This window comes from Mirounga leonina, unplaced genomic scaffold (assembly GCF_011800145.1).
Source record: "Mirounga leonina isolate KUSES-001 unplaced genomic scaffold, KU_Mleo_1.0 Mir_125, whole genome shotgun sequence".
Lineage (NCBI taxonomy): Eukaryota > Metazoa > Chordata > Mammalia > Carnivora > Phocidae > Mirounga > Mirounga leonina.
In genome coordinates, this window is record NW_023270305.1 from 6,392,519 (window position 1) to 6,407,020 (window position 14,502).

At 46.3% G+C, this 14,502-nt stretch overlaps 1 protein-coding gene across 1 annotated transcript; it reads left to right on the plus strand.

Annotated features, from left to right (window-relative positions):
• Nucleotides 1-1,093: 1,093 nt before the first annotated feature.
• On the plus strand, nucleotides 1,094-1,739 carry MSGN1 (mesogenin 1). Its single transcript, XM_035000444.1, has one exon. The coding sequence runs from the start codon at nucleotides 1,094-1,096 to the stop codon at nucleotides 1,673-1,675; it is 582 nt and encodes a 193-aa protein (XP_034856335.1). The 3' UTR covers nucleotides 1,676-1,739.
• Nucleotides 1,740-14,502: the final 12,763 nt, after the last annotated feature.

Consider the following 14,502-nt stretch of genomic DNA (forward strand, 5'->3'; position numbering starts at 1 on the left):
ATGGGGAATCTGAGGCCTCTTTCCAACACACAGGGTCTATTTCAGAGCAAGTAGGAAGTGAAGCAAACTAGCAGGACCATCCAACTTAACACATTCAGCGGCATTTGGAGCGATGGTGGGGAAAACAGGCTCCCCAGTTAATTTCACACTTCCTTAATACATTTCAAAAAACAAGGTGTGACACTGCAGCTGGATTTTTAAAAGACCTTCAGAAGGCAAAATGCCAGGTATTCCGCAAACTCCCTGCTTTAAACAGGTTTTCTGTTTCATGGCGTCTGTTTGCTGTGGGGAATCCCAGTCGGCTCAGTTAAAGCAAGGGCTTTAAGCTCCTTGAAGGGTATTTCCTACTCCTTAAGGCTCTGGGTTTACTGGAGCCGCAGGCCTTTGTCATTCTGAGTGGGGGCATTTTGGAGGCATGTCTGCACTCTACCAAAACTCAGGAGAATGTGCTGAAGACCAAGGCAAGAGCGGAACTGGCCTTCACGGTGTATCTGCTGGGTGCTCTCCCCGCCCAGAGCCCTATGAAGAAAGAGCTACAATGGTCTGCATTTGCCACGCTGGGGAATCCAAGCCCCAACGGGTTACCTGTCCCCAGACCCTGCGGCTTCTCCACCAGTACACCCCATCTGCTCTGAACTATGTAGGTCTTGCTGGGGAGGGAGGCCCTCTGGGACACCCTGCTACTCACCACCAGGGCCCTGGACCACCACCTCCTTGCTGCAAATTGCCCCAGGTTTGTTTTCTTTGGCTCCCTCATTAATGAGTTCCACAGGACAATGCTAAGTCTAGTTAGGCGGCCTTAATTGGTTTAGTTACAACAAGATAATTCCTTTTTTCTTCTCTCGGAGGCCTTTTTGTTTAAAGACATTTTAGCTGGAAGATGCTAATTATCAATGAGGAGAAAGTGACACCTGAAGAGTTCATTTTCCATCTTGGTCCTTGGGGTCTCCTTTGAACTCCCCCTCCCCTGCCCTCTTTCCCACTTCATCACTTCTCCCCCACCATCATAAAACAGAGCTCTGCCCTGGGCTGGCGGCAGAACTTTCTTTCTCACTTGCCAGGGAGCCGTTCTCTCTGCAGCTGTCCCCTCGGCATGGACAACCTGCGTGAGACCTTCCTCAGCCTCGAAGAGGGCTTGGGCCCCTCCGACAGCCCCGGCCTGCTGTCCTCCTGGGACTGGAACAACAGGGCAGGGCCCTTTGAGTTGAACCAGGCCTCCCCAACCCAGAGCCTGTCTCCGGCTCCGTCGCTGGAGTCCTATTCTTCTTCTCCCCGCCCGGCTGTGGCTGGGCTGCCCTGCGGGCACGGAGGTGCCACCAATGGGGGCAGTGGGGGCTGCAGTGGCCGTGGGACCGGTGGCCTGGTGGAGGTGGACTACAATATGTTAGCCTTCCAGCCTACCTATCTGCAGGGTGCTGGGGGCCCCAAGGCCCCGAAGGGCGCCAAAGTCAGGATGTCTGTGCAGCGGAGACGGAAGGCCAGCGAGAGGGAGAAGCTTCGGATGAGGACCTTGGCCGACGCCCTGCACACCCTCCGGAATTACTTGCCCCCTGTGTACAGCCAGAGAGGCCAGCCGCTCACCAAGATCCAGACGCTGAAGTACACCATCAAGTACATCGGAGAACTCACAGATCTCCTCAACGGCGGGAGGGAGCCTCGGCCCCAGAGCGCCTGAGCTCTGCCCCGGGGGCCCCGACCCATCCCAGCCCCTGGGCAAGGCGGGGGCAGGAGAGCTTTAAAGACCTGGACTAGCTCCCGGAATACTGGCACATAGGTGGTTGTTTTTCTTTTTTTTTTAATATAGTAAGCATGGTGACTTTGTTGTCTGCAAAGTTGTGAGGGAATTCCCACTGGACTTGTTGGAACCACCAGAACACTTAACAGCCAGACAAGCAGGTATTTTGCTTCCAGTTTTCCCACGGTTGCTCAGGAGATGAGCCCCTAGCAAAGAGACCCTTTACTTGGCCTTTCTCTGCCAGTCCCAGGTATTTGAAAGGGTCAATGATTTGCAATGCATTGTGTCAAGAATGTAAAATTGTTACAATTAATCTCCATTTCAGCGGTGGGAGCTTCCTTTCTGGGGCTAACTCATCCCATATTTTGTATAGCATCCAGCGTGACTTCTGGATTCTTATTTAGAAAGTTTTGTATCAAGTAAAGGGCTATAGCATTTCTGGTTTTATTTTGTTTGTGTGCTTGTGTGTGTGTATGTGTCTGTGCGCGCCTCGAGTGCTTGTGTGTGTTTGACTATAATCATGCCTTTTCTTTTGCAGGAACCCAAATCACATAGACGCAGAAGGAATTAGCATCATGGTAAATAGCAAGGCCCAGGCAGACAGGCTACATTGGGTGCGGGGTGGGGGGGGGGATGAGCATAAAGGAAGGAGGAGGAAGTGGGGGAGGACTCAGCCCCACAGCGTGGGCCTAGAGCAGAGCTGGGGGCAAGCACTCTATGCTCCAGTGCTGGTATGAAAATAACCTCATTGACTCCCTTCACTTGCTCATTTCTCAAATGATGTGATTGGTTCAAAAAGTATAAGAGACTATTTTAATTCTATAGATGAGCGAAAGGGTTGGGATTAGAATTCAGGTCTGTCTCTAGCACCCACCCCCCAGAGGTATTAGTTCTTCCCCCACACATCCTCTCCTCCTCTCTACCCTCTGCCCCATCACCCCACACACACCTATGCACAAATAGGCTCCCGAGCCCGGTCCTCCGACTCAGGGTGGGTGATGCACGCTCTCAGCTTGGCCAATGTGAATGGCACAAGGCATCGAAAAGGGGGCTTTGAATTAAGGTGATTCACAAAATCTTTGAATTAATTTTTTTTTAAGGCTGCATTTTTCTCGCAATGGTTATTAACCATTTGCATTATTTTTTCAATAAATAGTCTGTTAAGGCTCCCAGTCGTTTCTTTTCCTATTGGTGCCTTTTCTTCTTTGTAATGACACATTAACAAAAGCAGTAGATGTGTTACAATTTCATGTATAACCTCTCCACTTTTTCCCTTTGTGGATACACACATATACAAATAAATATAGACATATATACATTTAAAAATGCCTTTAATTCTGCAAATTGCTTTTTTTGTTTTTTTACTTAGCAATACATAATAAAAGTCCTTCCAATGTAACACAGATAAATCTGTGATGGAAGTACCATATTACCTTGATTTTGATTTTACAGAGGAGAAAAGAGAAGGGCAGGCTAGCTCTGAGGTGCACATGTGTAGAGCGAAGCGGGTATCAGAGCGTCAATGGGCAAAGTCACAGGTGTTGCAATATTTGTTTAATGAGTCACCTTTTGAATAATATTTAGGTTGTTTCAGTTTTTTGTTACGAAAAAATGCTGTAACAAACATCGCAGACAACTAGATTTATCCACGGATATTTTAAGTAGCCTGGAAATTTCCCGGAAATGGGATTCTTGGACCAGAGTGTATGCACATTTTAAATTTAAATAAAGACTCTTAGATGACTTTTCTAAAAGTTTACAGTTATTTACAGTCCCTCTAATATTATGCAACCGAACCAGCTGTCCTACTGGATATGACCAATATTTAATGGATTAAAAAATGGTTAGGTCACTGTTGTGTTAATTTTAATTTCCCCATCTACTATTTGAGATGGTGCATCTTTTTTTTTTTCTTACTTTATGGGACTTTTGTCCATTCTGGTTCCTCTGCTGTAACTTGTCTGTTTATGTTCTTTTTTATTTTTCTATTGTGTTACTTGTCTTTTTGTTAATTTGGGAGAGTTCTTTGTATATTATGCATATTGAAAATGTTTCCTCCCGATCTATCATTTTTGATAGTCCTTGCTTATGGTAGCATATATTTATGATTTTGATTATGGTATTTTTTGCTCTAGGAAGCCTTGCATTTTTAGACGATCAAATCTCTCCCCTTTTTTGGTTTATGTGTTTTTTCCTTTTGCTTAATTTTTCCCAGTCCCAAGGCTATCCAAACATTCTGATTTTTTCAAATATTTTCATAATTATTTGTATATGTATGTTTTTTTTTTTTAAGATTTTATTTATTTATTTGACAGAGAGAGACACAGCGAGAGAGGGAACACAGGCAGGGGGAGTGGGAGAGGGAGAAGCAGGCTTCCTGCGGAGCAGGGAGCCCGATGCGGGGCTCGATCCCAGCACCCTGGGATCATGACCTGAGCCGAAGGCAGACACTTAACGACTGAGCCACCCAGGCGCCCTGTATATGTATTTTTTTTTAAAATAAATGTTATACACTATTTTTTTAAGTAGGTTCCACGCTCAGTGTGAACCCAACACAGGGCTTGAACCCACAACCCTGAGATCAAGACCCTAGACGAGATCAAGAGTCGGATGCTCAACTGATGGAACCACCCAGGTGCCCCTCTATGTACCTTTAATATACCTGCGTTTTATTTTCGTCTATAGTGCAAAGAAGGAATCTAACTTTATTTCTGATTAGTGTTCTTACAACTGAAGAATAAGTATATATTGTCATCAAGAGTGATGAGTTGTGGTGGGGCAGAGTTGCTAAAATATCATTCTATGAATACAAACCTTCATCAGCTTCTTATATATTTGTCGCTGGTGCTTTACAGAAGAAACTAGAAAGCGTTGGGCAGTAGCAAGATTTTCTTCAAGGGACTCTGCCCTGTGCATGTGTAGATATTCATGTGAGAGAGTATGTTTGTGCACATGTATCTGTATATGTATTTGTGTGTATGTGTGTGTGTGGTTTCATGTGTTGGGGAGGAGGATTGGGGAAGATAGTAATATGAGGAAGGGGATGTCTAGCCTTTGGTCAGGTTTTAGATTAATTGCTGTTTTCCTTGCCATTTTTAAAAGATTGGGACCCAAATGCTCTTGGCTTTGATTTTTTTCAAGCTCAAGCATTAAGAAGGGTTTATAAATAGCTTGGGTAATTTTGGTTGCCCTGGGGTGCCTGGGTGGCTCAGTCATTAAGCGTCTGCCTTCGGCTCAGGTCATGATCCCAGGGTCCTGGGATCGAGCCCCACATCGGGCTTCCTGCTCCGCGGGAAGCTTGCTTCTCCCTCTCCCACTCCTCCTGCTTGTGTTCTTTCTCTTGCTGTGTCTCTCTCTGTCAAATAAATAAATAAAAAATCTTAAAAAAAAAATTTGGTTGCCCTTGGGGACCAGATACTATGGATGAGTTAGAGGAGTTGCTTGTCCTCACTCTCCCAAAACCTGGAAAACCACAGACTCAACTACTAGCTGGGCTGGCCCTCAGGACTCCCAAGGTGTCCATGGGAGGGAAAACATTTGGAAAATGAGGAGAACGTGACAGCTTTGTGGGAGGGGGGCCTCTGGCTCTGGGTCTTGTCAGACAGACATGAGCTCAGCATGGCGGCAGTCTGCCCCAGGCCGGCTCTGCAGCTCCAGCCCTGTCCAGGAGATTCAGCTGTGCATCAGCATTTGACTCCGGCAGCAATCCCCAGTGAAGATGCCTCCCCTGGGGGAGGATAGCTGGACCAGGTCCCTGAATCCTCTAGGGAGCATTTAGAAGTGGCTGGCCCGGGCAAAGCTCATAAATCGGAAGAAGTTATTCTGGTGCTTGGACAGGGAACCTCAATTTGCGTGTGTCTACTATGTGGTGGTCAGATTTTTATATTTATTATTTTGGTAATGCTCCTCACAATTCCAGGAGCTGGGCATTATTGGTCCCATCTTGAGGATGAGGAACTAAGATTTGGGCTAGCTCAACAGCACAAAGCCCTATAATTAGCCAGTGGCACATGGTTGACTAGTTAGCTGGAGAGCTCAGCTCTAAGTCCAAAGCTTGGGCCCTTCTCTGAGTCATGCAGCCTTTCCTTCCAGCTCACCCCAGGACACTGTGGACTGGGCAGTGGAGAGCTTTATCCGCAAAGGCTTGCTCCCCTGGTTCTCGACTGTTTCTTTGCTTCCCCATCTCTTCCCTTATTTCTTTCAACCATCAGAAGCATTTCTGATGAGACTGTCATTCCTCTTGTCCTCTAAATTATTTCCCTTTGAACTTCTGCCTCTGTCCCCAGCACTTCCTCAGAAATTCCTTCCACTTCCTTGCTGGCACCTAGGATGAACCACCGAGGAAACCCGACCTCTGTTCATTTGTGTTCAATAAAGTGTTCCACAATTCACACCAGGCTGAGGTTTCTTTGTTCTTCTTGTAGTTTCTGCCACATTAGCTAATTGGGAGAGAAGCCATAGCAAGGGTAGGGGAGATCCTTTGCAAATTGACAAGTAGACAGAATTACCTTTACTTCAGGGTATTTAAAAAAAAAAGGGGGGGGGCAGCAAAAGAAGATGGATATGGAAGTGAGTTCGGGTGTTGTTGCCTTTGGGGTCCTGTTACAGTAGCTTAGTTACGTGCCTACTCTGAGGAGTCATTTGCTTCCTATACACACTCCAGGCTCCAGAAAGGGCTGGGCCTTGACCCCAGGCTGGCTTGAAGGCAGCCAGAGTTTGGCACTCTCCTCTTGTCCTTCTCTGGCAATCTGAGAGGGGTCTACCTCAGAAAATGAAATATTGAAGCCAAAATGATGCCTCTTAGAGTAACTGGAAGGACTTGATCTTAATATTTTGGTTCCAGAAAGGCCCTTAAACTGTGAGAAGGAAGCAAAGAACTTCTGAGCAAGTGGGGAAAAAAGATGATTATTTGTCTCTTGGGTTTGGAAACCACTGACCCTCCTTCCCTTAGCAGAGTCTCCCACTAAGTTCTTCTGCAAATGAACTCTATTGACTTCCGTTTTTCTTCATTAAGTGAAGAGGTGAGGAGGGCAGGGCTGAGGTCGGGGAAGCTGTAGGAAACACCCCCATGGGCTGTTCCCAGCATAGCCAATAACAGTTGTGGATTCATCATCTGAGGTGTCAGGCTCAGGGCCAAGGTCTCTACATACTTTTTCTCCTTTGGACTTGACAGCTAACAATAGCACATGGCTATTATTAGCCCACTTTGCAAATAAAGAAACAGGGTCAGAGAGGTCCAGTCACCTTGCCCAAGGTCACGTAATTGGTGCCAAGCCGAGGGTTCCACCAGCTCTGCTGGACTCATTCTTGTGGCAATTCTAGGCTCCATCTGCCAGGAATGAAGCAAACAAACAATAGGAAAGTCTCTGCATTTGGGCCTTTCCCACCAGCCCATGCTCTCGTTTGAAAAAGCTTACATTCGCATTTGCATGGTCCAAACAAACTTATTAGGATGTATATAGATCAGGGCAGAGTTTCAACTGTGATACCCTTCCTCGTCTCCTCCTACATGATGCGGAGCATGATCCTTCTCTCTTATAAAACGGAACGTGAGAAAAGTGTGGGGCTTTCGTCACAACGTTGGGGCGTTTGTATGCCTCCAGAGGTATGGTAAACTAGATTTCAAGAAATACCCATTCTTAGGGACTAAAGCTTACACACTCTTTTCCTTCAGTTTCTTTTAGACACGAAATAACAAAACTGAAAATGGCAATTATGATGATAACAACAACTAACATTTGATATGTGCTTACTCGTGGTAAGGCACTGGTTTTTAAAAAATTTTTAGAAAGATTTTGTGTATTTATTTGAGAGAGAGAAACAGAGACAGAATGAGTGGCAGGGAGGGGCAAAGGGAGAGGGAAAAGCCGACTCCCCCCTGGGGGGCTTGATCCCAGGATCCCAAGGTCATGACCAGAGCTAAAGTCAGACACTTAACTGACTGAGCCACCCAGGTGCCCCCAGGCAATGTTCTAAGTACCTGAAATAGCTATTTTAACCGCTCTGAGGTGAGAGATAGCTACTTGAGCAACCCTATAAAATAAGGACTAACGTGATCCCCATTTTATAGATTGGGAAGCTGAGGCACGGAGAGGTGAAAGCTTATCCAAAATCGTGCCACTTGGCAGTGGCAGACCCAGGATTCAATCCACGGCAGTCATGCTCCCCGCTAGGCCCTTACTACCGCTCCAGATGTGTCTTCGTGTTGCTTTCCTGATTACAAAGCATTTTACTTACATTATCATGCTTAATTCTTATCTATACCTCATTATATATGAAGTTGAATAGGGACTGTTACGTCCATTTTACAGATGAGGAGATTAAGGCTCATCATGACGAAATAGCACAACTGTTAATAAATGACATCAGAATTCAAATTCTTAAACTCGTAGTCTCGTTCTTTCAGGCTAAACGCTTCGGTCTCCTGAGGATATCTAGTCGTGCCCTGAAGCCTGCCCCCAAAGGCATCCTCATAAAGACAGAACAACAAAATGTGCTCTATGGTACATTTCTTCTTGGTGGGTTTTGCATGCAACCTTTCCGAATTTTTAAGTCTCATCAGTGTGCACACAGAAAACAATCAACATCCGCAGGTCGGGTAGGGTGATGAAATCCTAAACCCTTGAACAGAATTTTATTCCCCTTCATAATTCAAGAATTTGCATCCCGGGTGCCTGGGTGGCTCAGTCGTTAAGCGTCTGCCTTCGGCTCAGGTCATGATCCCAGCGTCCTGGGATCGAGTCCCACATCAGGCTCCCTGCTCGGCGGGAAGCCTGCTTCTCCCTCTCCCACTCCCCCTGCTTGTGTTCCTGCTCTCGCTATCTCTCTCTCTGTCAAATAAATAAATAAATTCTTAAAAAAAAAAAAAAAGAATTTGCATCCCCAGGAGCCTCCCATCACTATTTTTACTGCATGTCTAATTAGCAGACATTTAAGTAACTTCCGTTTGAGGATACTAACAAGCATCATCATGTGTGAAAGCAGGGAGTTCTGTGAACGCCCTAGGATTTGGGGGTTCCGATGTGGGCTGGTTTGGCTGAAGCACAGAGTCAGTCTGGAGGTGCAGGGAGAGGAGAACCGACAGGAAAGCAGGGGTTGGACAGTGAGGGCTAGAACATCCTTCAAGCTGTGGGGAAGCCCACTCAGCCTGAGTGAAGCCCCTCTCACTCCTGGGCTAATTTGGGTGGTTATTTCTCCAGGTCCCAGTCAAAGCACCAGGCCAATGGGGCACCTGGGTGGCTCAGTTGGTTAAATGTGGGACTCTGGGTTTCGGCTCAGGTCATGTTCTCAGGGTCCTGAGATGGAGCCCCATATGGGGCTCAGCTTGGAGTCCTCCAGGCCCCTCCCCTCTCCCCCTCTTCCCCTCCCGCTATTTGGGGTCTCTCTCTGTCTCTCTCTTTCTCTAGAAACAACAGCCTAATGCAGGACTCGATCCCAGGACCCTGGGATCATGCCTGAGCTGAAGGCAGATGCTTAACTGACTGAGCCACCCAGGTGCCCCTCTTTGGGAGTTTATATCTAGTGGTAGAGGAGTAAGATTCCCTGATTGAGGAGAAAGACTCTGGTGTAGACAGTGAGTCTGCAGGAACTTTGGGGGTGGAGGTGTACTCTCTGGAGATTAGAAACATGGACAGAGGGGTTGAAGGGTTACCGAACGTGAGAGCAGAGGCTGCAGGGGTGGGAGGGGAGGGAAGGCAGAGCATTCTTTTTTTATTTTTTTTATGTTAATCACCATACATTACATCATTAGTTTCTGGTGTGGTGTTCCATGATTCACTGTTTGTGTATAACACCCAGTGCTCCATGCAGAGCGTGCCCTCCTTAATACCCATCACCAGGCTAACCCATCCTCCCACCCCCCTCCCCTCTAGAACCCTCGGTTTATTTCTCAGAGTCCATAGTCTCTCATGGTTCGTCTTTCCCTCTGGGCAGAGCATTCTTAGAGGAATTGAAGAGTAGAGTGAAGGAGGGGCCGGGAGTAGTGGGAAGGGAACGATGGGCCTAGTTTTGGAAAGTTCTGGAAAAGCCAGCACAAAAGACATCATTCTGAAATACTGACCAGTCCCCCAGCATTCTGTTGTTTCTCGAATGTTCACTTCAGTGAATACCTGCCACTAACAGACCGCTTACTCTGTGCCTGCCACTTCCTAGCACTTCCAGCAAGGCTGTGAGGTAGGCCATTATCTCCTAGCCATTATCTCCATTTTACAGATGAGAAAATGAGGCTCACAGAGGTCAAGCCTGGGGCCAACAGCTAGTGAAGGGCTTCCCCTGGGCCTCTCTCCTGCACTACCCTTCTTCACACAAAGAACCTGAAAGTAAAACTAGAGCATGATGATCCTTTGGGAGGAAGGATTGATTGCTCAGGGCAGTTCTGAACACCGGAAATATCTGTGATTAACACTAAAAATGACGCATTCCAGGAAAGGGGGAGGGACAGATTTCTTTCTCTGTTCACAGCTGATTTAAGAAAGTACGAATGCCTCCCCCTTTTGATCTTTCAGTTTTCGTGTTTGGGAAGGACCTATTCAAAAATCCTAGCTGGGTTAAATAAGTATATGAAACCAAATACGATGCTCCAGTCACTTCCCTGGGGTCTGTGGTTCTCGTGATAGAGGCCCTTTCAGTCCATCCTACTCTGGTGCCCCCCTGCCCACCTCTCTCTGAGGTGGGTAAGCCAGACTGGAGGTGCCAAAGTAGGCCCGGGGGGCCGGAGGGACCAGGAGGTGCCATTATGAAGGGCTCTACTTAAAAGGAGCAAAAGGTGTCAGAGAAATGCTAGGGCCTTGTTGCGTGCGTGTGTGTGTGTGTGTGTGTGTGGATTTTAAATACCAGGAGGGAATGGCAGTTTCCATCCCCGAGCCTGAGGCAAGCGTCCCAATGCCAAGGACTCAGTAGCGGGAGAGCAGCGTGACTGTGGAAGGAGAAGCTGGAGGCAGATGCTATTTCCCCCACTTGGGGAATGCCTTGCCCATCCTTTCTGTGGACAAAGCTGCAGGCAAGCCTCCCTAGCCGCCAGACATCCAGTCGTTGCTTCCAAACCCAGCTGCTCTAGGTCACCCCGCAACTCAGGCTCACTGTGAAGGTCATGGACAGATGTTTGGGCTGCTAGGGAGGCCCGCTTGCTGCAAAACAAGGAATCCATTCAGAAAACTATTTCTGGGCGAGCAGGCGATCCTGCAGACGTGGTCCCGGACTGCAGAGAGGCAAGCGCAGAGCGAATGGGTTACTACTCGGGGGTGTCCCGGCATGCACCTCGGGGGCTGTGCTCCTGGGCTCCAAGGTGACGTCCCTTTCTCCCAGCCAGGCTTTGCACAGACTGTGTACCAAGGCAGAACAGCTTCTGGGCTCCAGTTTTGTGGTCTGAGAACTTGAGACAGTGAGAAGCCCGGTGGGTAAGTGAAGGAATTAGCAATGTCTCCAAAGTCACAAAGTTCATGAAGTCTTTATCTGCAAAATAAGGGAGCCAAGCTTAATTCACAGGCCAGGTGTGAAGATTAAATGGGATGATGGCATTAAGTTCCATGCACAGCGACTGATGGAGTAAGTGTGTTTCTTTCCCTGTTAAGGAGTTTTGGTTAAAAAAATGGTCAACAAGTTAAATCAGTAAGCTTAGTGGAGGAGAGTTAGCTGCATTTGATTTTCTTCCCCAGTGGTGTGGCAGAGGGGTGGGGGGCGCCCCATAATGTCAGAGACTGGGTTCACTGTAAGTGATCCATCCTGGAGGCAGAGATCCCAGCTCAACCACAGAAAGAAGCTGGTGCCCTTATTTCAGTCTCAAGATGATAGAATTATGAAGTGTTTAATTATATAACAACAACAACAAAAAGTTCAAACAGTATGGACAAACTGAAAATGCAAAGTAAAACTAGCTTTCCTCATTGCCTAGACAACTGCTCTACTTTTTTATTCTAGAGGTTGCCCTATGAGTTTAAATGCCTTAAGAAAGACAAAGAAATTGGCATTTACCTGTTTCAAGCACTGCATCTCCTAATTGTTCTTAATGACTTTTTTACATCAGTAAGATTTATTTTTATTTTTTTTAAGATTTTATTTATTTGAGAGAGAGAGAGAGAGAGCATGCACAAGGGGGGAAGGACAGGGAGAAGCAGGCTCCCCACTGAGCAGGGTGCCCAAGCTGGTGATCTCAGGACCCTGGGATCATGACCTGAGCCGAAGGCAGACGCTTAACTGACTGAGCCACCCAGGCGCCCTACATCAGTAGGATTTAGAACATATAAATTTTGTTCTCTAATTACAGTGAGTTGTTCTGTGCTCTACTTATAGGTCAAGTCTAAAAACTGACAACTGACAAACAGCATTTACAAAATTATTCAGTATATTTTATACCATGAACGTTTAGTCATAGAACTGTGTTTGGAGCCTTATGGAAGAAGTATATCCATGACTCTGCCTGATGCATACTTTAGAGTTCAGATGTATACTACCTGCATGGCCTGGGAACATCCAAGAACAGAAATGGCCATTTTTATCTTTATCTTTTTTTTTTTTTTTTTAAGATTTTGTTTATTTATTTGACAGAGAGAGACACAGCCAGAGAGGGAACACAAGCAGGGGGAATGGGAGAGGGAGAAGCAGGCTTCCTGCTGAGCAGGGAACCCGATGCGGGGCTCGATCCCAGGACCCTGGGATCATGACCTGAGCCGAAAGCAGACGTTTAACGACTGAGCCACTCAAGCACCCCTGGCCATTTTAGAGGTAAAGGAGAGGACCCCAAACTGTTCTAGGTTTATCTTCACCACAATGGAGAAAGTCTTTCTGGGAAGGAAGGAGATGATGGCAGGGCCAAGCTGGGCATACCTCAAGGCTAGCTCTAACTGTGAAGTTTTCCATTTCCTGAATGAAGAACTTTCGTTGACCTGTTTAGAACTGGGGATCTGTTGACTGTGACCAAGAGCCCCAGTACAGGAATAGTCCCTACTTAGCACAACAGGCTAAAAAACGCAGATATTCACGTGCTACCCAAACAACCTGCTGTCTGTTACCCACAGGGCAGCCTGCAGCTGGGTCCACATTAACATCATCTAGAGCTTCTCATAGAAAATATTTGATCTAACAGCAAAAGTAATGCCTCGAATCTGCCAAGAACCACAAGTAGTTAGGATCCTGACAATTTGTTTTAAAGTTTGTTTCTGTAATAGCTAAGCTATATTGCTGAGTGGTTATAAAATAAATCCATTTGCATTTTCTATGCAGAATTTATATCTTAGAATTTTATGGGAAATAGTCTGCTACTTTTTGCAAATGGCATTCCGCCTCTTGTAATTTAAAAACCTCTTTGACTAAATAGTATTTTAATGACTATTTAATGATGAAGAGACACCATGGTCTAAACAATCTTAAAGTTTGAGATTTCTAACCTCCCTTAACGATGCCATAATATTTATATAATCATATTTTCTATACTCAATCTATACACGTGTTCTTTTAAGGGGTATCCCAAGGTCAAGAAATATGAATTTTGTAACAAATTCAAACTGCTTTATAATTAGCATTCCTATCATTAAAAACAGTCTTTGTTAGTTTTGTGGGGAAGATAAAAAAAACTCTACAAGTTTTCATTCGTAATTCATAAATTGTTTTCATAGGAAGAAAAAATATTCTTAGATTTTGAAATCCACCCTTTGATTGCTGGGCTTTGGGGGCTGTGAACACAGCCCACAGAAGGACTTGGTGTCAGTCCCCTTCAAGGTCACCCAGCTGGTAAAGAACACAGGTGGGTCAAACTCAAGTCTAAGTGCTCCCCATAAACTTTTTTGGTTTCTATAAGATGTGTAGCTCCTTTTTGAAGGGCTAGCCACCCCCAAACAGCTGTTTCTTATTGGTAATAGTCAACTATTTCCATGCATGCCTACATTCCAATGTGAAATCTGCAGTCATGCCATGGCCAGAGGTCCAGGTCCCAGTGAAATAATAGTCTTCAGATGGCAAATGGGGCTGGTTAATGCTAAGAAAGGCAGAAGGTACCAGGGATTTATGAGAAACGGGAGGTTTGAGCTCCACCCACAAAATATGCAATCCTTTGACAAGGTTAAAGCCAAGGAGAGCTGCTAGGACTCCCCATACCCCGTGAGAATCCAGAACGGTCAAAGCTGCCACACTCATCAACGGCAGGAAGTTCAGTTTACTTGTCTCTGCCGTGTGCGACCTCCAGGGTCATGCGTGTGAGGCTCCCCACATGCTCCAGAGTCACCCAGTCTACATTGGCATGTGTGGAACAACGTCAAGGGGATGATGAGCCTCGGAATACCACTTGTAGCTTCTCTATGTCCAGGTGGACAAGAAGAACCTTATCACCTATCTGTAATAGTGGCTCCATGTCTGAAAAGCAAAGCTCCTAGATGAGTTAACATGCCATAAAAGCACAAATCCTACCGTCAAGTCTATACGCCAATGCCTTCCCCTCTCTGCTTTGAACAGTATTGAGAGAAGTTTACCATACAGTCGGAGAAAGAGGGGCTGGGGAGGGGGGAGAGACACACATATGCACAGAGAGACAGAGATGGACAGACATGCACAGAGAGACAAGACAGATGAACACGTACACATACACAGATGGACACACCCAGAGGGAGAGAGAAGAGAGAGATGGAGAAGGAGAGAGAGAGAGAGATGATCAGAACCCTGAGATCCTGCGGCTCTCTCTGACTCATAATAAGAGCCTGGTAGGATTGCTCACCTCACAAGATGCAGATCATGCTACAGCAAGAAGCCCAGCCTTTTGGCCTTTTATCTCTGCAGACAAG